This window comes from Dryobates pubescens, chromosome Z (assembly GCF_014839835.1).
Source record: "Dryobates pubescens isolate bDryPub1 chromosome Z, bDryPub1.pri, whole genome shotgun sequence".
Lineage (NCBI taxonomy): Eukaryota > Metazoa > Chordata > Aves > Piciformes > Picidae > Dryobates > Dryobates pubescens.
The window spans coordinates 105,735,639-105,758,141 of NC_071657.1; the positions used below are offsets into that span (position 1 = coordinate 105,735,639).

The 22,503-nt window shown below is 42.5% G+C and overlaps 1 protein-coding gene across 1 annotated transcript in view; it reads left to right on the top strand.

Annotated features, from left to right (window-relative positions):
• CELSR1 (cadherin EGF LAG seven-pass G-type receptor 1) overlaps window positions 1-22,503 on the top strand; it is a 169,985-nt gene that overhangs the window by 121,799 nt on the left and 25,683 nt on the right. The window contains exons 8-20 of the mRNA XM_054178119.1: window positions 1,096-1,221; window positions 5,865-6,031; window positions 6,453-6,638; window positions 6,965-7,078; window positions 7,487-7,661; window positions 8,345-8,486; window positions 10,459-10,579; window positions 11,813-11,996; window positions 12,777-12,878; window positions 14,683-14,777; window positions 15,081-15,290; window positions 17,683-17,866; window positions 21,873-22,016. Coding sequence (XP_054034094.1) covers window positions 1,096-1,221; window positions 5,865-6,031; window positions 6,453-6,638; window positions 6,965-7,078; window positions 7,487-7,661; window positions 8,345-8,486; window positions 10,459-10,579; window positions 11,813-11,996; window positions 12,777-12,878; window positions 14,683-14,777; window positions 15,081-15,290; window positions 17,683-17,866; window positions 21,873-22,016 — 1,950 coding nt within the window. The remainder of the gene's footprint in view (window positions 1-1,095; window positions 1,222-5,864; window positions 6,032-6,452; window positions 6,639-6,964; window positions 7,079-7,486; window positions 7,662-8,344; window positions 8,487-10,458; window positions 10,580-11,812; window positions 11,997-12,776; window positions 12,879-14,682; window positions 14,778-15,080; window positions 15,291-17,682; window positions 17,867-21,872; window positions 22,017-22,503) is intronic.

The window sequence follows — 22,503 nt, forward strand, 5'->3', positions numbered from 1 at the left end:
AAACCTCCACCTCACTGAGATTCTGTGATGGCTTTCAGCTGAAAGCGGGTATATTTACATTAGATGTAAGGAAGAAGCTCTTCACTGTGATGGTGGTGAGGCACTGGAGTAAGTTGCAGAGAGATGCTCCGTGCCTGGAAGTGTTCAAGGACAGGGTGGATGGGGCTTTAAGTAACCTGGTCTAGTAGAAGGTGTCCCTGCCCTTGGCAGGAAAACTGAAACTTGATGCTCTGTAAGACCCCCTACAATCCAAACCATTCTCTCATTCTTTGATTTGGCTTTCAGTCCTGGGATCCCTGATCAGGATTATTCCTGGTGTAAAAAATATTGTGCTAATCATAAAACTGTCTCTTACATGCAAAAAATGACAAGTCCCTTCCCTTCCATGCTGCTGGAGGTCTGTGCAAGAGCTTAATTGCAGTTCTTAGGTATGTTGCATGGATGATGGATTAAGAATGGAGTCATAGCATATACTTCAAATCACTCTTTTGTCTTGGAGCTCTTTTTTAACAGTTTTGTCTCTAATATTAGTTGAGCACAAGTTTGTATCTTAGGGAAATGTGCATCAGAAGGCCATGAAGTGTTTTCTTTAGAATGGATGGGGTTTTTTTCCTCATTTGGAAATGTGTTCCCAAATAGTTTAAAATAATCATGTATAATAGTGTTACTCCACTGTGTAGCACTGCACATTGACTTTCCCTGGTTAGGTGACAGTAAGTTGTGAACAGTGATACTGAGTCACAGTACCAGTCAATCTCCCTATTTCCAGCAGGGGATGACAGGGGGAGAGATTTATAAAAACAGGACAAGCATGCAGTGATATTTCTCCCAAAATTTCTCTTATTCCCCAGAGATTTACAGTTCAGTACCTAAGAGCCTTTGATAGATTTTGTCTTTATGAATTTGACATTTGTTCACATCACACAGACTCTTGCCATCCACATTTTGCTTCAGTGACTTCAAGGATATTAAACACCACCACCCCCCCAAACCTATGACTGTCATGTCTTCTTTTTACCTCAAAACTCAGATACAAATATTCAGAGCATTTTTCTTTTTAAAACCATGCAAGGTGACCATTTCCCTAAATTTCAGGCTGTGCAGCACAGAGGAACTACTGTGAAACCAACTGGTGCCAGAACGGAGGCACATGTGTCAACAAGTGGAGCACATACATCTGCGAGTGCCCTGTGCGCTATGGAGGGAAAAACTGTGAGCAAGGTAGGATGCAGACACTGCCTTGTGCGTAACCATGTGTGCACTTTTCATCACCCATCACTAGCATTTCGTAGCATGTATGGCAAACTGTGATGCTTAAGGGACAGGTAACAGAAGATTGTAATTAAGACTAAAAGTTGCCAATTATCTATTTGAAAAAATGTTTGGGCTTACCTCTGTAGCAGCTGTGATAGCTGACATACTGTCATGGATAGCAGCTTTCATTGATTTACTTACAGAAGCTAAGTAGTTCCACAGAACTTGGCAGGGTTTACTACTTTGTTTATAGTAAAAATGCCTGATCCTAAGCCCCTTTAAATCAGTGGAGAGCATCCTGCTGACTTTATTGGGCTTTGACTCAAACCAGGGGTGAATGTGCAGTTTTAATCACCGCTTTCTTGGCAAGAAGGCACTCTCTGCTGAGTACAAGCACTTTCAGTTTCATTGGCTTTTTCTTTGATTGAACACAATGTGCATATATAAGTGTAAAAACTCATTAATAAAGGAGGAGGAAGGAACAGCAGGTGTTTTATAGGGTGTGAAGAACTTGCAGTTAGTGTCTTACCAAAGAAGCAAGAACTCATCTCTGTGAGGGGTCCTATGGAGCTGGTGCAGCAGTAAGCTGCCCACTGTAAGGTGGAACCTCCACATCAAGTGGAGGGTCGCTCATTCACAGGCTTCCTGGAGGTTTTCAGGAAAGAAAATCTGCTTAAACTCGGCATGGCTTTCCTAGAAACAGGACAAATTATGGCCCCTGATTTGGAGGTGGTAGGCCTTTTTTTCCATTATCCCAAGTGATGCTTAGCCCTGAATAGTTTGCAGTGTGATTAAAGATTTTGTTCTTCTGATGAGTCTACCTCAAACCAGACATTCTTGATTATTCTCAGCAGGTCAAGGACTCTGGAGTGGCACATATCTAAGTGGAGGTGCACACACCACTGATTTGCAAACCGCTTTAGCACAGTATGCCTCAGCCTAGGCCAGATCTAGGTATTGGCTCTCTCCTTGCCTGAGGGACAGCAGCATTGGAAGAGAGGACACATAGTTAAGTTTCTGGCTTGGAAATAGTGGTCTCTAGGGTGAGCAACAGGGGAAAGGAACAGTGGATGCCACTTTCAACGTTCCACCTCATACAGAGCCCAGAGCTGCTATTACTATCCCTAGCAACATGTACCTTCTTTCTGTAGTAGCTCCTCAAGTATTTTGAACTCCCCAGGTTTCTATGAAAACTTAATTTTCCATATGTCAAGTGTCTTTGTCACTGAAGTTCTGGTATTTTATTTGTGATAGACTGGTTTTTGTGGTGCAAACACACCCTGATATCTCCTGAGAGAGTGCCAGGGACTAACTCTGGTGTGGAGTAATTGGGGAGTAGGGATACCACATGCAAAGACTATCCTGACCCCTGTCTTTATCTTGGTTTCTTGGTTTTGAAATACAATTTCAAAATTCAATCAAATGTCACTTTATTCATCATTTTCTTATCTCAAAATCAAGACCATAATATGAAGTATGGGATTTATAAAATCACCTCAGAACTGCCCTGTATCCATCATTAGAAACACACAGTAAGTTCAGGTGACATAGATGACAGCAGTCACAGCATCACTGTATCCCCATCCCTAGCAGTCTCCTCTGCCTTCAGTTCTCTGGACTCCTCCATGTCCCTTTGTCATTCAGTAACTGTGAGTTCTTGCTGCTGCCTACATTTGTGGAGTGTTTTTTATAGTTAGAGAGCATCTTCCTTCTTTGATGATTTTTATTGGGCAATGTGTCCCTAAGGAAAAATACAAGCCAAGAAAGAAATTATGTTTTCTGAAATGTGACCAAAAATTTCAAGAGCCTAAAGTCAGGAGGAATAACTATTGTACAATACTCCTGGCTTGCAGCTTGCTCATTCGAGTGCTCAGATATGATCCTAACAGCATTAGCTTTTCTTAGGCAGCCATTTAAAAAAAAATCTCAGCTGGAATATTTGCACTCATGTGTAGGGTTGATTGGCTGATACATTTCTTCAGTCCCTTTGACAGTGCTAGATCTGTTTTTGATTGCTCACTCCTCAGAAACTTGGAGATCTGATCTGCACTGTGGATTGAATGTGAGGATTGGATGTTTTACCTTCACTGCCCTCCTAGGACCTGCTAACTCACTTGGCAGCTCTCATCTCCCTCTGGTAACATACAACAGAGATAAAATTAGGAAAAATGAGTTTAACCTTTGTTGTAGAGATATTGCAATGTGATGTGGAAGGTCTATCAGCTGTGCCCAGCTCTCTTTCAAATGGCTAATGATACTGTGCTAGCCTCAAGCCAAACACCACAGCTTTGCACCAAAACGTGAACTGTCACGTGTCCTACAATCAAACTGCAGATGACATCCTGATGTTGACTCTGTTTTGCCAGGCCCTCTGTCTCCACAGGGTAATAGCCCTCACATCTTTCTGATGGCTTTTTAAATGTAGGAGTCTCTTAAAAATCTATGTCAATACACAAGCAGCACTTCAAAGTGATGAACCCTGAGAAAACCATTAGTTTACATCACTGTGTTGCCAATGGCAGGGAGATGCTGTGCTCAGAAGCTTGTGCACTCACCTCAGGAGTGGTACATTGGTTGTGCCCACCATCCCCTCTATGGGGACCCCTGGACCCAGATACCAGGAAGGGCTGTTGGTGGGAGTGAGGTCACAGGGTACCCATGGATGGGGATTTCTGTTTTACTAGTAGCGAGAGGTGCACCTATGCCTTAGGGAAGGGAGGGGAGTTGGGAGGAGGTGTGGGAAGGGAAAGGTATTTGCAAACATGAAAAGTCACCACCAGTGAGAAAAGGAAGAAGGTGGCTAATTGCCATGCCAGTCCAGTTTTCCCAGGAGCCGAGCTGAAACACTACAAAAAGCATTCCCAGCCTCCAGCAGGTAGGAAGCCCACAAGGTTTGCATCCTGTCTCTCCTTTCTAGAGGCAAGTAGACTTAATCTCAGCAACGGTCTAGAAATCCAGTGGCAAAAGCGGTTGAAAATTGAGGACATTATGAAGGTTAGCATGGTAGAAGGAGGAAGGGGCTGAGTTTTGCATGTGTGGAGCAGGAAGAAATAATCCTGCTAAACGCTGATGTCCTGGTTACTTTTATATTGATGTGGTGCAGCTTAGGCTGATGAGTTGTACCCTGGCCCAGACAACCAGAGCTCAAGCACTAGATTCAAGTTTTACACCAGCTGGGGACATCTATGTTTGATGGCAAACCATTTTGAATTACTTTCTGTGTTTCAAGAACAGGCTAAGCTTCAGTTGTTCTACCATATGCTCCCACTAGTATTTGTGGAGGACTGAGTATGACTGCAAAGGGCAGATCACAGCCTGCATCAGGGAGAAGGAGGGTTGCCCTTTTGTCTGCAGTTACTCTGGGTTGGGGTGATTGCATGACTACACCTAAGAGAAGGGCAAGTTAAGTTACACCTCTGACTTGGCTTGTGGTAGCCCACTAGTCTCCAAGATCTTGTTTCTCACAAATACGGAGCTGAGGGCTGGTACTTATCTCCAACTCCTGCATTTCCCTGTGTCTCAGCCTTCCCCTTTATAGAGACCAGCAAGGCAGACGTAGCAGAACTTGGGGGTTGGGCTTTTTCTTCCAAAAAATGCAATATCCTGTCAGACTCACTCCATTTTCTGCTATGATGTCATCTCCACCTTTTCTAAGGGCTTGCCATTTTATAGTAACACACAGTTATATGTACCTGACCTGTCCTACTATAAGAAAATCCAGAAGAGTCAGCAGATATGGTAGTGTGGAGCAGAAGGGTAAGGAGGCAGTTAAGATCTATCATCTTGGTGACCATGCACATGGGCTCACCACCTAAGGAGATACTGTCTGAGTGCTAATCTCTGGTGGTTGCAGCCTGCTTTAACTTGCAAAATGCTGCTGTGAACTTACCAGCATGCTCATAACTGAGAACATCAGGCAGGAGCTGTCTGCAAATTCCACTAGAAGACACTGCGTGTGGTGGAGGGGCCATATGAGGTGCCACAAATTCATGTAAGGTTAGAGAAGAAGGCAACTCTTCAGCTGTCATTTGAGATACATAAGGCAGATAATTTAGACTATTCCACACAAGCTTTCTCCCTGTGAAAAGGCTGTATAGCTGAGACAGCTGAATAATCTGGCCCTGGAGTATTTATAGTTAATTAATACTTTGCATTGCCTCCCAGCCTTGTCCTCTGTGTTTAATCTGTTAATTAGAAGCAAGGAATCAAGGGTGTGTTGAAAACATCTGCAGCAACTGTTGCCCTCATATTTCCTCCTCTGTCCACCCACTCATCAGCAGAACTGTATCAGCAGAGATCCTGAGCTTACCTTTCTAGGAACATCTCTCACCTGCATAACACCGTAGCAGTGTGAAGGTGTGCTGCCTTTGAATGCAGGCACCGAGACAAAGTGCTTACCCAAAAATAAGGGTAGGTTGTGAATCTTCACTGTTATCAGCTCTTTCATAGTAACTCTTCTACAGTAAGTCTACTCCATAGTAGATTAAAAATAGCTCAGTGGAAAAGGGACTAGTCGCTTTGCAACCATCACCAAAACACAGGGTCATTTCTCCTCTTAACCTTTGTCCTGAAGGGTATCAGCTCTTTCTCTCCTGTCTTTTGATTTACAGCAATGCCTTCTCCTCAGCGGTTCAGTGGTGAAAGCATCATCATTTGGAGTGACCTTGATATTACCATCTCGGTACCATGGTATATTGGGCTGATGTTCAGAACCCGGAAAGTCAACGGCATGTTAATGCAAGCCAATGCTGGGGCTGCATCCAAGATCAACATTCAGGTGAAAATGTGGCTGCCTACGGTTAGAATAGAATTAAGAAATTCTTCCCCATCAGTAGATATGGCCATATGAATGAACCCAGATAAACGCACACCAATAATTACAGTGATCAAAATATCATTGTAAAATTCCAATTCATTGATTTAAGATTGCATTTTTTACAAACAGAGGTAGTAGTGTGCATTACTGTAGATGTGAAGTATGTGTCTCTTGATTGTTTGGGGGGTTTTTGTCAGTAGGGCTAGTTAGAGTCTGAACATCCAAAGTTGCATGAAGAGTTATTCCAAGTGTTCCATTCTTTGCTGTTTGGGCTTTTTTGCCTTGGGTTGTCTTAGGAAACACTATTATCTTGCCTTCTGCCCACTTCTGCATCAAATACAAATAGTAGCACAAAAAAACCCTGTCATTTTCTTTTCAACAGATACTGAACAGCTACGTGCAGTTTGAAGTGTACAGTGGCCTGAGCCTGGTTGCTAGTTTGAAGATGAGACAGTTGCGAGTCAGTGATGGGGAATGGCATCATTTATTAATAGAGCTGAAGAGTGCTAAAGATGGTAAAGACATCAAGTACCTTGCTGTCATGTCCTTGGATTATGGGATGTACCAGGTAAGGCAGCATCATGTTACCGCTGAGCACTACAGAATTGTTTCTAGGAGAAAATAAGATAAGGAACTGTGGAAAAATAATTGTGCTGTGAGCCATGTTCTGCAATAATTTGTGTCTAATGAAGTTATATTAATTTATTAAGCCTAATGATAAGGTATCTTATGAATAAGTCTGTAAAAAGTCACATTCAGATGCCTAGCTTCTCGCTGCTTTGGTATTTTTTCTTTAATCTACTGTCAGCTACTGCTTGACTCTATCAATACGGAAAGTAGACTGTGTCCCAGAGGGTGATGGTGCTTCTCACCAACTTTCCTTTTCCTCAACAGAGCACTGTGCAGATTGGAAATCAACTACCTGGACTGAAAATGAAAAGCATCATTGTGGGAGGTGTCTCGGGAGACCAAGTGTCTGTTCAGCAGGGTTTTTCTGGCTGTATGCAGGTATGAAATCAGAAGTGTAGCAACAAAGTTTGAACATTTAAGAAAAATACTCCTGTGAAAATGTGGAGTTTTCTTTTTCATCCATCCTCAAACATTTCTGTGTCCTTCATCAAACTATCTACAGATCAAAACAGCAAAGTCCACCCACTTTCCCAGGTACAAATCCAGTCTCAGAGGGGAACAGCATTGGAAAAAAATCTGAATTTGGCTTATCAGATGATGTTTCTGTAAAGTGTGGCCTTTTGGATCAATGGAAGCAGTGAAACACATAGTACTCTGTTCAAAATTAACTCTAATTTTAAAATTATTGTCTTTTGTCATTGAATTGATGGATTTGGATTAATGGAAGTAATGAAACGTGGTATTCCCTTCTAAAAAAACACTAAAATAATTGTCTTTTGTCGTCAGGGAGTAAGAATGGGAGAGACATCTACAAATACAGCTACACTCAACATGAAGCAAGCTATTAAGATCAATGTGAAGGAGGGCTGTGAAGTGGATAATCCCTGTGATTCCAACCCATGTCCACAGCACAGCTACTGCAGTGATGACTGGGACAGCTACTCCTGCATCTGTGACCCAGGTAACCATCCCATGCGGTCATCCAGGTGCTAGGTCACATCTTCATGCACTTACATGAGGATTAGCAGCAGCAACAGTATGCTTTCAAATTGCTCTTCTGATTCTTCCTCTTCCAGTCATTATTACCTTTCTCCATCTTACTGTAGCACCCCTGGAACTGCAGTCATGGACTAAAAGTAATTTTTCCTACTCAGCATGTCAGCCAGAGAGACTCTCTCTGAGCCAAAGGGCACAGAAAACTGTGTACCTCCTGACTTTTTTAGTCTGTTTTCTTTCTTTCTTTTCCATTCCCAGTCTTCTCTGCTGTTGAATTTCAGTCTCACAGTCTGCATTTTAATTGAGATACTTCAAATGTTTTCTCTGTTTTGGTGAATGTATCCAGCACCCAGCACAGTCACCTCCCATATACGCAGGGAGAGAATACAAACTGCCCTGAACACATGCCCTGAATGTAAAACTGGCAACCAAAGGCAAAAGGATGCCTCAAGCATATTAACAAATTGTCAAGAAACCTAGTCCACTATCTTTTCTTTACTGAGAGAGAAAAAAGAACCTTCCTTCTGACAGTATCTCAAGGGAGATGAAGATATGTTATTAGAGTATAAGCAAAATAGATGGTCTTTTGGAGACATGCAAATCATAAATTACAATGGTTGCTGTAATTTTATGACCTTATCTCCCCAGGGTACTTTGGAAGAGACTGTGTTGATGTATGTAACTTGAACCCATGTGAGCATGTCTCCACATGTGTGCACAAACCTAGCTCATCCCATGGCTACACCTGTGAATGTGGACAGAGCTACTATGGGCAGTACTGCGAGAGCAAGTAAGAGAATTACATTGTTCTTGGTTTCTTGATCCTTCTCAGTAGCTCTGCTCCAAAGGTAGCAGTCCTCCTGCTTCCATTTCTGCTCTGTTTAGCTTTCCTGTTGCAATTTGAGTGTTCCTAGTGGATGGTATTTACAGGCTCCCTGCCCTTTGGCACTCCCGAGCTGTCTTCCCAGATATCAGGCAAATCTCTGTATACTCAGGGGCTACTTTTTTTCAGCTGCAGATCAGATTCTCAACAAAGTGTGTTGTGTTACACAGCACTGCATCTGACCTGTATCTCGTCAGTGGGCTTGGCTTGAGTTTGCTCTGTGTCTTTCCTTCAGCTCCCCTAGCACACACCAGCTCCCCCAGCACACATACAGTACTGTGCACCCATGGCCAGATAGAACAGCTTTGTAGATTGGGTCCAGTCCCTGCACTGGAAAAAGCCATATTGTCTGGACAGTCTGAGAAGCCTGGGTCCTGTTGCCATGTGGGAGAAACGTGCCGATTCCCTTGTCACCAGGTTTCTGGTCTCTCATAAGCGTTCAGCAGCCAGCCTTCTCCCAGACACAGCACTTTGATTTACTGTAATATGGACCATTCATGCTGTGCAAATGAAGTGCATTTGTCTGCTCATTTAGGAACAGCTCATGTGTTGCTTCCTTCCCTTTGAAAGCCACAAGATTGTTTCCTCTGCCTTTTGTTGTGTATGCTTGCAAATGTTGGCCGTGTTGTTGCCAGATTCATCTTTCATTCCTCTGCATTAACACAGAATTGTCCCTTGTCATTATCTGCTGGCATCTTGTCAAGTGCAACCTTGTGTTTTGTCATGTTATAAAGCACAGAAGTGCAAACCTGATAACTATCGTGAACAAAATTCAGCATGGTCTTTGAAACAGACAGCAAACAGCTTTTTTTTTCCTGAAATGAGCAGCAGGAAGGGGATTCCTTGTGCATTATGCTGATCACAGACTCAGCAGTGTTGTGCTTTAGGCTATTGCGTGATGAAGAGTTCCAGCTAGCAGAGACCCTGGTCACTGCAGTGATACCTTCCCAGAGCTCTCCTTGCACTGACTGGTGTTGGGACTTATCTACTCAGAAGCTCAATCAGAAGAAAAAGAATCAGCAAAAATTAGTATCCTTCAGCAGGGGTATCTTTTCAGTTGTTGCACAGCCTCTGATGAGTTGTGATGCTTCACTCATAGTGAGTCATAATTTGGATTCATAGCCCAGATCAAAGCTGCCACCCTTCCTTATTCCATGTCCTCGGCTGCATGTGTTCTCCTCCTCTTCCCCCATGGCAGACCAGGGCTTTTCAGACCCTTTGGTGAGGTGGCTGAGAAAGCCAGGTTGTCTGAAAGTAGTGACTTTTCTTTATAGGGTGTGCATGCAGCCAGCTTTACCTGAGCTAGTGTTCCCACAGGTTGGATGAGCACTTCTGCCTACAGCAGGGCTCAGACAGGAGCTCATGAGGGCAGGGAGTGGAATAGAAAATGTTAGGGAGCTGTACTCTGAGGCTGTTTGTGGCAGCAAGTAAACCACCTGAAGTTGCCCAAGCTGTTTAAGTGCTATCACAGCCTGACACTGGCTGTCCAGCCTGCCCGAGACAGTGCTTTCTCCAGCAGGGGACTGAGGCTGGTTGGTGAGACTAAGACCACTTCACTGGGCAGTGTGGGCCCCATTGCCCTCTCTCACGGAAAAGAGCACTTTGTTTGCTTGTACATCTCTATACTTCTTACAAAGAGGAGCTGGTTTGGAAAACAGAGAACCATTTCTTCTAGGGTTTTCTAGCACTAATACTCTATTTTTATTTCTTACAGTGTATATGTATTTATATATGTATTGATTGTTGGCTGCTACAGTTATATAAAGTATACTCATTAAGCTGATAGACTTAAATGTAGATTTTGCTCAAAGCAAATTTTTCCCCACTTTTCAAGAGAAAGCTTAAAAGAACTTTCGTTCAATTTGATTTTCTTTTGTAGGATTGATCTGCCTTGTCCCAGAGGCTGGTGGGGAAATCCCATCTGTGGCCCATGTAATTGTGAAACCAGTAAAGGGTTTGATTCTGATTGCAATAAGACCAATGGAGAATGCCACTGCAAGGTAAGCAAAAGAAACCAGTTTTAAGTCAAAATTTCTGTAGTTTGAAAAATAACTGTACCACCAAGTGAGTACCTTGACACAAAGTACACACAGTTGTGCTTTGTATTATATATATATATATATATGTACAAAGTGTAGTTAATTTTTACTTAAAACATTTTCCTGGCACCACCCTTCACAAAATCACACTGTGCAGCTCTTATCTTGTTTGCATTTGGAAAGCAGGGGGGTGAAAGCCTGGCTCTGATCTCTCTGAAGCACAGCCTGGTTTATCAGGGGAGATCAGGCCTGGGTGCAGAAGAGTGCCGGTGGTGACTTGTATATCACAAGTGAGTAATAGCTATGAAACAGATCAGGCCAGCTAGGTGAAGCGGTCCCCTGTGCAATGGACAGCAAAAAGCCTAGCATGTGGAGAGAGGTAAATAATATGAGAGGCTAAATGCTTTCTTCAGTGCCAGCTCTGTTAAGAGGAATTTGGCATGGACAGGCAGGGACAGAGGGGGGGACATGGGAGGGGAGGCGCTTCCCTCCTGAAAGTTTTACAAAGGACTTCTCACAATAGGTTTTACAATAGGCTTGAATGACATCAGAGGAGCTAGGCATGTGCAGACCAGCAGCAGTGAATCTGGCCCTGTAGCCCTCTTTGAAATGCCAGCAGGACACACAGCAACTGTTGCATTAAATCGAGTCAGTGGGGTGCCCCCACCATGCTCTTGTGTAGTTGTGTAATGCCTCAGATCAAAAGTATTTCCAGACGCTATTTGAATATGTGATCCTTGGTTGCTCTCCACCCTGTACATGAAACACAAGTGGATGGTGCAAGAAGTTTCCTTACTGACTTGTTCATGTCATATGAGAGTGCAATTGCAAAGCAGAGAAAATTGCAGGTCCTCCAAGAATACATTTGCTGGGCACTGGTGGCAAATACATGAGGAATAATGTGGGCCCTCTGCCCTCACTGCCAGCGGTGGTCCAAGCCCTGGGTCTTTGTGTTGCAGGGTAGCCCAGCCATCTCCCCAGCACTCAGCTCTGCCTCTTCACATTGCCTGGGCTTACACAGCATACTTCCATAGTTATTACCTTTTCTGTTAAATAGTAATATCATTATCATTCCATGCTTTGCAAAATTAGTCCTTTTATAATGCACATGCTACTAGAGCAAGATCTCAGAAACACAAGGAATTTGGAATGTAAGTCAAATAGCTCCTGTCTTTCATTTTGGTTTTTTTCTAGGCAAATTACTACAGGCCCCAGAACAGTGACACCTGCTACCCCTGTGACTGCTTCCCGTCCGGCTCCCACACACGCACCTGCGACATGGAGACAGGACAGTGTCCTTGCAAGCCTGGTGTCATAGGACGGCAGTGCAACCGCTGTGACAACCCATTTGCTGAAGTTACTGTGAAGGGCTGTGAAGGTACCTCCTGTCCAGCAAGTGCTGCTGATCAGCTGGGCTGTAGTTGCAGGATCAGAGCTGCTAGCAGAACTGCACAGAGGTGGCTGTGCAGCTGCATCCTAGGGTGCATCTGAGCCCCATGAAGTGGCTCCAATAGGCGCAATGGGAGCTGCAGCAACTTAAACATGTGCCCCTCCTCCTAAGGTTGTGTCAATATGGCTTATGGAAGATGGGGGAAAAGAAAAGAAACTCATATTCCTTTAATTTTCATGAAATAGAAATATAGCTATCTTAGAGAGGGGAGAGCAAAACACTAATCCAAATCTACTTGAGACCTAAGTTCATCTGCCAGTGCAGCATTGTTTTGGTGTGCTGCAGCTGAAGAAGCAGGCAAGAGCTCTCGTACCTACTGCCCTCTGCCTTTCTTCTCAGTCTTGCCTATCCTGCATTTCCTCCCACCTACCTACCCTCCTCCTGTGATCAGCACAAAGCTGCTGCAGCAGCCATCTCACCACAATGTGTGGGTGAAATGAAGGAGAAACTTTTTCCCACAATAAAGGAGCAGACTGAGATAGGCAGAGCCAAAATCCAGAGCCTCATAATCATCCCTAGCTCTTCTCTGCCTGTACCTGTTTGTCCACACTGTTGAATAAGAAGCAGTAGATGGGTTGTGTTGCAAAGGACAGGTGTTCTGAAGGAGCTTGTAAATTACAGGAAGGCCCTTTAGACAGGTAGAAGTATCTCCTTATTGTGATTTTTACCTTGTCAGAAAAAAATTATCATTTCTTTTTCTGCTTTCAGTAATTTATAATGGCTGTCCCAAAGCTTTTGAGGCTGGTATTTGGTGGCCACAGACCAAGTTTGGCCAGCCAGCTGCTGTGCCATGTCCTAAGGGATCAGTGGGTAAGTGCCCTGGGTAAAACATTAACTACATTTATCAACATGCCTGTTTGAGGAGGGGAAAAAAAAGAGAGAAAAATTTGTGTACATAGGGAATGGCATTGATTCATTGGGTCTGGAGATTACAGCATAGCTCATGCACATCACAAGCAAAAAAATTTGGCTAGGTGAAACTCAAGAACTATTAAAATATATTTGAAATAGTAGCAATAAAAAACTACGAAAAGTACAGCAGATAACTGCATATAAAGAACAGAAATTCCTTACCTGTTTTTGTTGGTTGGTTTTTTTTTCCAAAAGCATGGTCCAATTTTCTTTTTATCTATCAATTTTAACACATGTAACTTAATTTCTAGTGACTTGTACATGTTCTTTAGTGATACAGGGAAAAGATAGAATGAGGAAAATCATTTATGTGATGATTGCTTTACTAGCATTGCAGGCTAATAAAGCTAAGAGTTACAACAGAACTCACATATTTCCACTTGACATCTTTTCTCTAACCCATAAGTCACATAGCTGAAAAATGCATTTTATAAAGCACGTGATCTGTGGTATTTTACACTACAAGGAAGTGACAACCTGCTTTTTCACACATGTCCCTGGAAAGATTTATCAGATATTTTTTAATGGAGTTCACAGCCTTTTCTGAAGGCCCTTGTGTGGGAAGTGAAACCTCTGTCTCATTTATGGGCCTGGTAACTCTCTGCTGCAAGGGCTCTGTAGGATCATTGAGTTATAATTGGGTATATGATTTCCCCAAATATTACCAGGAGGCAGTCACTGCCTGTAGGTGTGCAGATTTGTGGTCATCCAGGCTTCTTTCTGAGGATTTTAGGAGACAGAATTGATGATTCCTTTTTTTTTAAGTAAAGAATATTCACATTATTAAACAGCATAAAGTTGGATTAAAATGCATTTTCTGCACTCTTCATGTGATTGACCCCATGTCTCTTCATAGCAAATAGGCCAGTAGGCAGGGTACTTAAAGGAATTGTGCATTTTAATTTCTGTAGAATATCCAAAAAATGTAAGCTTTATAATGAATATTCAGACCCCAAGGTTTAGCTGTGTTCACCTAATCATGGAAGAGAAATAATACAATTATGTATCATTCAGTTGATAATAAGTCTTATTTAGAGATCAAAAATTAAATGGCTTAGACACATGGCGTATGTTATGTTCAAGATAACTGGCACAATGTAAATTTTGGATTTGATAACTTGCAATTCATTGTGAAGGATCCACAGCCAATAATCACATCTTAAAATTATTTCTCAAATAGGACAAATTAATAGGCTATATTATACAGTAAGCTGCTCTCAGACTATTCACAGGTGGCAAAAGACAGTTCTATCTGTTGGCTGAAGTGTTTACCACATGCAGCATGTTCTGATGCAAAGACAGCATGTATCCCAGGAGGTCTTCCTACACAGGCTATTGTACAGAAGTCTGAGCTTGGATATGTTTTCAGAAACACTTAGGAAGTACACAGTTTTTCTCATATTTGGTATAAATAAATTGCTGAATTAATTTGAAAATATTAAGGCAGCAAGTCTGAGAGTAGTTCTGCAGATCATGAACCTTGCCTGACTTTTCTCCAAAGCCTGAGGAAAACAATTCATGAACAATAGTTGTATTTCACTTTCCTCAGATAGGAATCCCAGTTTGGAAAGTGAAATATGTGCATAACTCTAAAAAACTTGAAAATGTTGGAAATCTGAAAGCCCAGTGTATTTGACATCTCTGAAGATCTATGGAGCACAGTTCAGAACATTATGTACCATTAACGCTTTGTTTCCTTCAGGAAATGCGGTTCGCCATTGTAACGTTGAAAAGGGCTGGCTGCCTCCCGAGCTTTTCAACTGCACCACCAACACTTTTGTCGATCTAAAAATCATGGTAGGCTTTCTCATTTTTGCTTTTATTTTGTAAATCAGATTTCAGTTTAACATTTCAGCACTCATCTGTTGACTGAGTCCTTGAACTTCCTCGTTTCCCATCAGGGGCCTAGTGCTTTTCTGGCCCTCAGTTAAATTTTCCATTGAGCTGTCCTGTCAACCCTTTCTGAAGGCACAATTCTGATCAAACAATTCCTTTGTGCCAAAAATCCCTAAATGATGGTTGTCTTTGTAACTTGGATGAAAAAAAAATTTAATTAAATGCTGCCTCATTAATTTTTTTCCTTTATTGTCTCTGATTCAGAATGAGAAGTTACACCACAATGAGACCAAGTTGGATGGAGACAAAACCATACGGATCGTGAGAGTGCTGCAGAATGCCACCAGATACACGCACAGCTTGTATGGCAATGATGTGAGGACAGCTTACCAGATGATGATCCGGGTCCTTCAATATGAGAGCCAGCAGCAAGGATTTGACTTGGCAGCCACAAGGGACGTGGAGTTCAATGAAGTAAGAGAGATACTGTATGCTGTGCTGTGCTTTCACAGTTCCCCTTAAAAGCTGTATGGCAATAGAAAATTTAATTAGTCATGACCAAGGTGGAGTGAATATCATGTAATTGCTTCATCTATTTCATAAATGAGTCTGTGTTCTCTGGTAAGTTGGTAACACATGTGTATGCACAGACATGTGAAATACAAATATTGTAGTAAGTGTTGTTACAATAAATACCATTGTAGTAACAACCAAAAGCAAAATTCTCCAAATGAAAAAATAAGTAAGTTGATGTGCTATTCCTGGATAAAATAGTTTTGTATACCATATTCAGTTGTCTTGGAAAACTTGCTTAATGTGGTCGTTTTCATTTAAATATGCAGAGAACTAACTCTGAGCCACTTACTGATCCTGAAAATTTTTTGTAATTTAGCCTGGAAACACTTGAGTCATGTTTGCTGGAGAATTGGTACATTGAAAAATACTCCGTACTGTATTGATAAGTGGTGCAGGCACAAAAGAAAATGCGTGCCACGGGGCTTCTGCTAGTCAGAGCAATCACAAAAGACACAGTTATTACAAAAAAACGTGACAGCATCTGAAGAACAAGCTCTAGCATCCTCACTGTCTGGGGGAAACACACAGTTCTGGTAGAAAAATAGGAGATGCGGAGAGAGTTGGGAGATTTTTGTCATTTGAAAACATGAAGATAGAATAACCCCTGCCAGACTTGTAGATCTTTCCTCATTGGCACGTGTGCTGCTGTCCATGCTTGCTAATACTATTTCCAAGATCCTAACCATGGCACAGCACAGAGTCCAAGCTAAAGCATCCTGTTGGACCTGTGCTTAGCAGAGCCCAGGAGCTCAGGCACCACCGTAGGGATGGTGGACCAATGCTCCATGAGCCAATACTGGCCTCTATGCTGGCCAGAGGTAATCTGGCTCCCTCAGCATCTTGAGCTGTACATTCCACAGAGAGTGGAGAACTTCTGAAACATTTAACATTTTAGATGTGCCAGATTTTAAAAGATTTATTTTTCCTTTCCTAAGCGACACTGTGGTGACAAACTGGTACCTGCAGGCTGTGGAGTAAATGAATTCCCCTGTTCAGATCTTGAGAAGGAGCTTCATTTTTAGCATATTTTGTTAAGTGAAAATAAGAACAATAAGGAAAAAAAAGTGTTGGAAACCTCCTTTTTAATTTATTATTCTCTGTGCTTGGCACTGAAACTCATACAGATGATGCTTCAAGAACTCCCTGGGTTGTTTTGGAATAGGTGAGGAATTTGAAAACTAATCAGTAAAGCTCATGAGAAAAAGGAGGTAACATCCAAGGCTGAGCAGCACAAGGGAGGAGGATTGTTGGGTTTTTTTAACAGGTTCAAATAGAAGCTTGAAAAATAGATGATAAAAAAACATAAATTACGCTTACAAACACCAAGGAGACATGGTACCAAGTACAGCATGTGTCTCCAACGTTCCTAGGGAGCCATGTAGTTCTTCTGAACTTAGATTAAGGTATTCATACTGACAGCCTTCTTTATGTCAGAACAAGCTTGCAACCTCAGACAATACTTCAAGAGTGTAGCATCTTCCCTGTCTGTTTCTAAATGGTGCAAAATATTTGCCTCATTTGTGTAATTTTACCCTAGCTAGGAATTAGGCTTTGATACACCAATGTAGTTAAAAACTTCTTAGCACCTTTCCCATTTAAGCCAATTACTTTTGGTACCTTCTTCCATTCAGACGTATTCTTGTAAGAATGGGCAGAAGGGGCAGGTCCTCAGCTAGAAATTCTTTTGAACACCATTTGTAAGCAATAATAAAATGGGCAGAGAGCAACATGATTCAAGTTTTCTCAAGTTCATGTATGCAAGTTAATATTTGCTCTTGTCATTCTTTACCATGTAACTTGACCTAGTTGTCCAGGAATCAATACAGGGGGGGGCGGGCAGTGGTATAAATAAATAAATAAGAAGCAGAAAACAATATCACTACCTATGACTTATTTTTAACACAGCATGTTATTTTTATTTCTCTGGGACATTCTTCATAGTACATGCAAAGCACTCCGCTTTTTTGTCTTTCATCTCCCTGAGACAAAGAAAACATGGTTAGGTTTTGCTTCTGCACTTTCCTGCTAGATTTCCTGTTGTAAAAGGGAAAGAAAGTAGGCAGTTCTCTTGCAGCCTCCAATTTTGACTTACTTTGCTCATTAAAAGTGTGGAGGGATTTCCTTTATGTAGCAAGAAAATCTCAGGGTGAGTAACTGGGGTGTATATTTCGTGTGTCTGGACTAGGACATGCCTGAATTAAAATATTTCACCTGAGGCAGTAATGACAATCATTTTCAATGTTCCTCACTTGAAACTCAGTGCTTTGTTGGCTTGTGCTGTCTTTCTCAGAATATTATCAAAGTGGGTAGTGCTCTACTGGACCCTAGAAATAAGGAGCATTGGGAGCAAATTCAGCGAGTGGAGGGCGGCACTGCTCACCTGCTCAGGCACTATGAGGAATATTTCAACAACGTGGCCCAGAACATGAAGAAAACCTACATGAGGCCTTTTGTCATTGTTGCCACTAACATGAGTGAGTATCTATTTTGAAAGCTGCCGTTTTGTGACAGAGCTTGAAGAATGTTCTGGATAGAGAAGCTAGGTATTGGTTTTAGTAGTACCTACTGAGAAACAACTTACATGGATTTTTCTAATCCAATCAGTGCATTCATTTCAAGTCAATTGAGCCTTGATCCATATCACTCAGTTGCCATGGGAGCCTCCTGGGAAGATGCCTGATCCTTTTTTTTATTTTGCCACTGCTCTCAGTGGTATTTTGTTGTAGCCACAGTAGCGTAGAAATGATAAGAAGGACAAAATCTGTAAGTAAAGGTAATGACTTTTTAGACCACCTAATATAGAGGTCATTTCCTTTGGTCCTGCCACTTGTTACTTGGGTGAAGAAACCAACACCCAATTCGCTGCAATCTCCTTTCAGGTAGTTGTGGAGAGCAATAAGGTCTGTCCGTAGACTCCTTTTCTCCAGGCTAAACAACCCAATTCCATCAGTGACTTCTCTGGACTCTTCAGCAGCTGTTACATTCCAGCACCTCAAAGTCTTTTTGTCATGATGGACACAGTATTCAAGATGTGGCCTCACCAGACCTCACTTCTTTAGTCCTGCTGGACACGCTATTTCTGATGCTATTGGCTTTCTCATCCATTTTGGCACACTGCTGGCTTCTCTTCATCTGGCTATTGACCAACATCCCCAGGTCCTGTTCTACTGGGCAACTTTTCAGCCATTCTTCCCAAGCCTGCAATGTTACGTGGGGTTGTTGCAACCTAAGTGCAGGGCCTGACACTTGGCCTGTTGAACTTCATGCAACTGATATCAGCCCATTGGTCTAGCCTGTCCAGATCCCTCTGCAATGCCTTCCTACCTTTGAGCATGTCAGCGTATCAATGTTCCCACCCAGCTTGGTGTCATCTGCAAACTTACAAGGGTACATCAAATCCCCTCGTCCAAATCATTGATAAAGATATTAAACAGAACTGGGCCAAATACTGAACCCTGGGGAACACCACTTGTGACCAGTTGTGGATCTAAACTGAGAAGGAAGCATCAGACATATGAAGACACCTTCCCTACTGTCATAGTAGATGCCTTCCCTGACAAGCAAATAGCAGCTCCTGCACTCACAGGACTGTGATGCACTTCACAGGTGTTCCTATGCACATTCAAATGGAGCATACCAACCACAGCCTGACTGACCTCTCTATTTCTTCCTCTGCTCTCTCCATTTCTTCCCAGTTGCCAAATGTTGAGTTGATCAGGTGTTGGTGAGAGTCTTGCTCTGGGTGGGAGGTGAGAATGCATCGGATGACCTGCAGAGAGCCCTCCCAAGACACATTGCTATCTGTTTTTTCTTTCAGGGGTGGTCCATATTGTTATCAGCCTGAACTTGTATTTAGCTTTTCAAGTCGTTGCCTTTATTTCAGACCTGAAGAAGGGCTCATGTGCCTTCAGCCAGGACTTATTTTCCCAACTACACCCATTGCTCTGTGAGCCTTCCTTTGCCTACAAGCCTTGTCCTAAGAGTGCTTCATGTCCACAGTCACAGGGGCATAAAAAGCAAAAGCATTAGTCAATCATCTACTAAGTCGTAAAGTCCTGCTGCAACTCTAGGGGTGAAGGATTATTGTTGAACTAAACCTGAAATACTTTGATTTCTGTTTAATAAAACAAAATATTTTCTTTTGATTCAGGGCTGTCAGAATAAAAATTTTTTTCTTCACACAGAAAAAGGGGTGCTCTCGGCAAGCTGAGATGAAAACAAAAATGAGGATTTCTTGCAGGTTTTAAATCTGGGGGGGGGTTGAACAGTTCTTCCTGAATAAAAAGACATGAGCTTGGGAAGGATGAGGCAACTCTGGCTTGAAAGGAGTCTGTTTTCTTTTGAACAGTTTTTCCAGGTGAACATGGTGCTAATGAAGTTTCCAAATGGCTCATCTGGGAATTATTTAGAGACTAGGAAAGGAATGGGAATTTGCAGATCTTAACCAGAGTATTTCTTCATGTAGAAATGTGCAGTGGATTACAGCTTTTGGTGTAGGGTTTCCCCCAGGTCTTCCAGTTTCTCACTTCTATTAGAGCATCTAAATTGGCACTCAGGGACTCTCTCAAACTGGAAAGTTCAAGCCAACTCAGCTGCTTTTAAATACTTGGCAGTTAGACAAGAGGCAGAGCTGATGAGGTGAGCCAGAGAGGAACTGCTAGTGTAGAGGAAGAACTCGAGGACTAAAGAGTAATCCCAGATAAGATCTAGGTTACTTTCTTTGTTTGACTGACTTGGCAATTAACAGATGCAGAAATGTATTTCTGAAGCAGTGGATTTATCCTTCACTACGAGTAGCAAGTCTGGAATTGGAGCATGCCATTTACAGAATACTGGGTTGGAATGGACCTCAAGGATCATCTGGTCCAAACTTCCTTGGCAAAGCATAATCTAGACAAGAAGGCCTCACATTCTTTCCAGAAGAATCTTTGAAAGTGTCTAATGCTAGGAACTCCACCACTTTCCTGTGGAGATTTTTTAATTGACTGATTGTTCTCATTGTGAAAAAATTTCCACTTGAGTCCAGTTGTAATCTCCCCAGGAGTAACTTGTACTCATTACCTCCTGCTTTTCCTAGGTGACTTGGTGTAAAAAGGGAGTCTCCATCTGCTTTTTAGGCACCCTTTAAATATTGGAACATGGTGATAAAGTCTCCTCTAAGCCTTCTTTTCTTTTCTTTTTTATGTAACAAGGACCATAACTGACCACAATATTCCAGGTGTGTCCTGACAAGCACTGAGTAGAGTGGGATTGTGACTTCTTTATCCAGCTGGCAGTGCCCTTATTGATGCAATCCAACATCCATTCTTTGACACAGCAATACATTGTTCACTCATATTGAGCTTGTTGTTAGCCAGGACCCCAAAGTCGCTTTCCACGGAGCTACTCTCCAGTCAGATACATCCCAGCCTGTGCTGCACTCCTGGATTATGTTTCCCCAAGTGCAAGACCTTACACTTCTCCTTGTGAACTTCATAAGGTTCTTGTTAGCCCACTCTTCCAGCCTATCCAGGTCTTTCTGCAAGGGGTCTCTCCCTTCTTAATTGTCCTTCCCCACTCAGTTGGCATTATTAGCAAACTTTATCGGGGTATACTTGATCCCCTCATCCAGATTGCTTACTAAGATATCAAACACCATTGTGACTGGTATCAACCCGTGGGGGACCCCACTTGTGAAAGGTTGCCAGTTTGAAGAAGAGAATTCTTTGGGTGCAGCCTGTCAGACAGCTCCCCACCCACTGCACAGACCACTTGTCTAGAACATAACACACCAATTTCTCTAGAAAGAGGCTGGGGAACTGTATCAAAAGCCTTGAAGAAATCCAGGTAGACAAAGTCTACTGCTTGCTCCACATCAACCAACCAGATTACTTTTTTGTACAAGGCAATCAAGTTTGGCAAGCACAATTTGCCCATGGTGAGTCTATGCCAGTTTTTCCCAATTGTGTGCTTCATTTGAGTTGCAATACCCTCCAGGAAGATTTGTTCCACAACTTTCCCAGGGATTGAAGAGTGATGGGCCTATAATCTCCTGGATCCTCCCTTAAGACCTTCTTGTAGATGGTGACATCCTTAGCCTTCTTCCCATCTTCTGAGATGTCTCTTGGTGGCCGTGACCTCTCAGAGATTAGCGACCTCACAACAATGTCAGCCAGCTCTCTTAACACCTTTGGGTGGATAGTATCAGGGCTCACCCATTTGGGTATTTCTAGTGTTTGCAGTAGTGTTTTCCTAGTATGAGATAACTGTCTTGCAAATTACTTTCAAAAGAAGTTTGTAATTTGATGCATGTAACATAATGCTGCCACATGAGCATTTAGATGTCATTTAAGGTATTAACAGAGAGAAATTAAATTTGGCTTTGTATTTTGGAGTTTAATGTTGTGCAGATATTTTAACCTTTCAGTTGTATTTCATTGGTCACAAGATCATATTTGAAAGCACTGAAGTTAATTTTATGGGAAACTTTTCTTCTTCCAGTTATTGCTGTTGACATCTTTGACAAGTCTAATTTCACGGGAGCTCGAATACCACGATTTCATGAGATTAAAGAAGATTATCCAAAAGATCTGGAGTCATCTGTTGTCTTCCCTGATACTTTATTCAGACCTTCAGACAGGAAAGGTAAACCCCTTCTGCTGCTGTTCAGAGTGGAATTTTGACTAGCTCCCAAGGAGTATGATTAATCCTCATGAAGCAGAGTGGCACTGAGGTGAAAGCGCAGGGCGACCATCTACACAAGTGAACATTATTTAGGGGTGGAGCAGCTGTGCATACTTCTGAGGCATTTTGCCTGCCGGCAGCAACAGGAACATGGAGGGGCTGCATAACTGGCTGTACCTGTCTGTCAGGTCTTGCTTGAGGCCCCTCAAACTACCCTGTCAATGAGAGAGAAGGTCTTTGCCTCAGTTCCCACCGGGACAGGGTGGGACAGACGCCTGGAGCCTGCAAGCCCCTACAGCCACCTTTCCCTGGTCCCTGCAGAGATGGAGGGAGGGGATGTGAGAGATGGAGAATGCAAACCTGGGAGCAGAGCTGTGTTACCAGAACTAGAGAGCATGTAAACAGTTACTGAGCTGCTCAGGGACATTAGTGATGGGGGAGAATACTC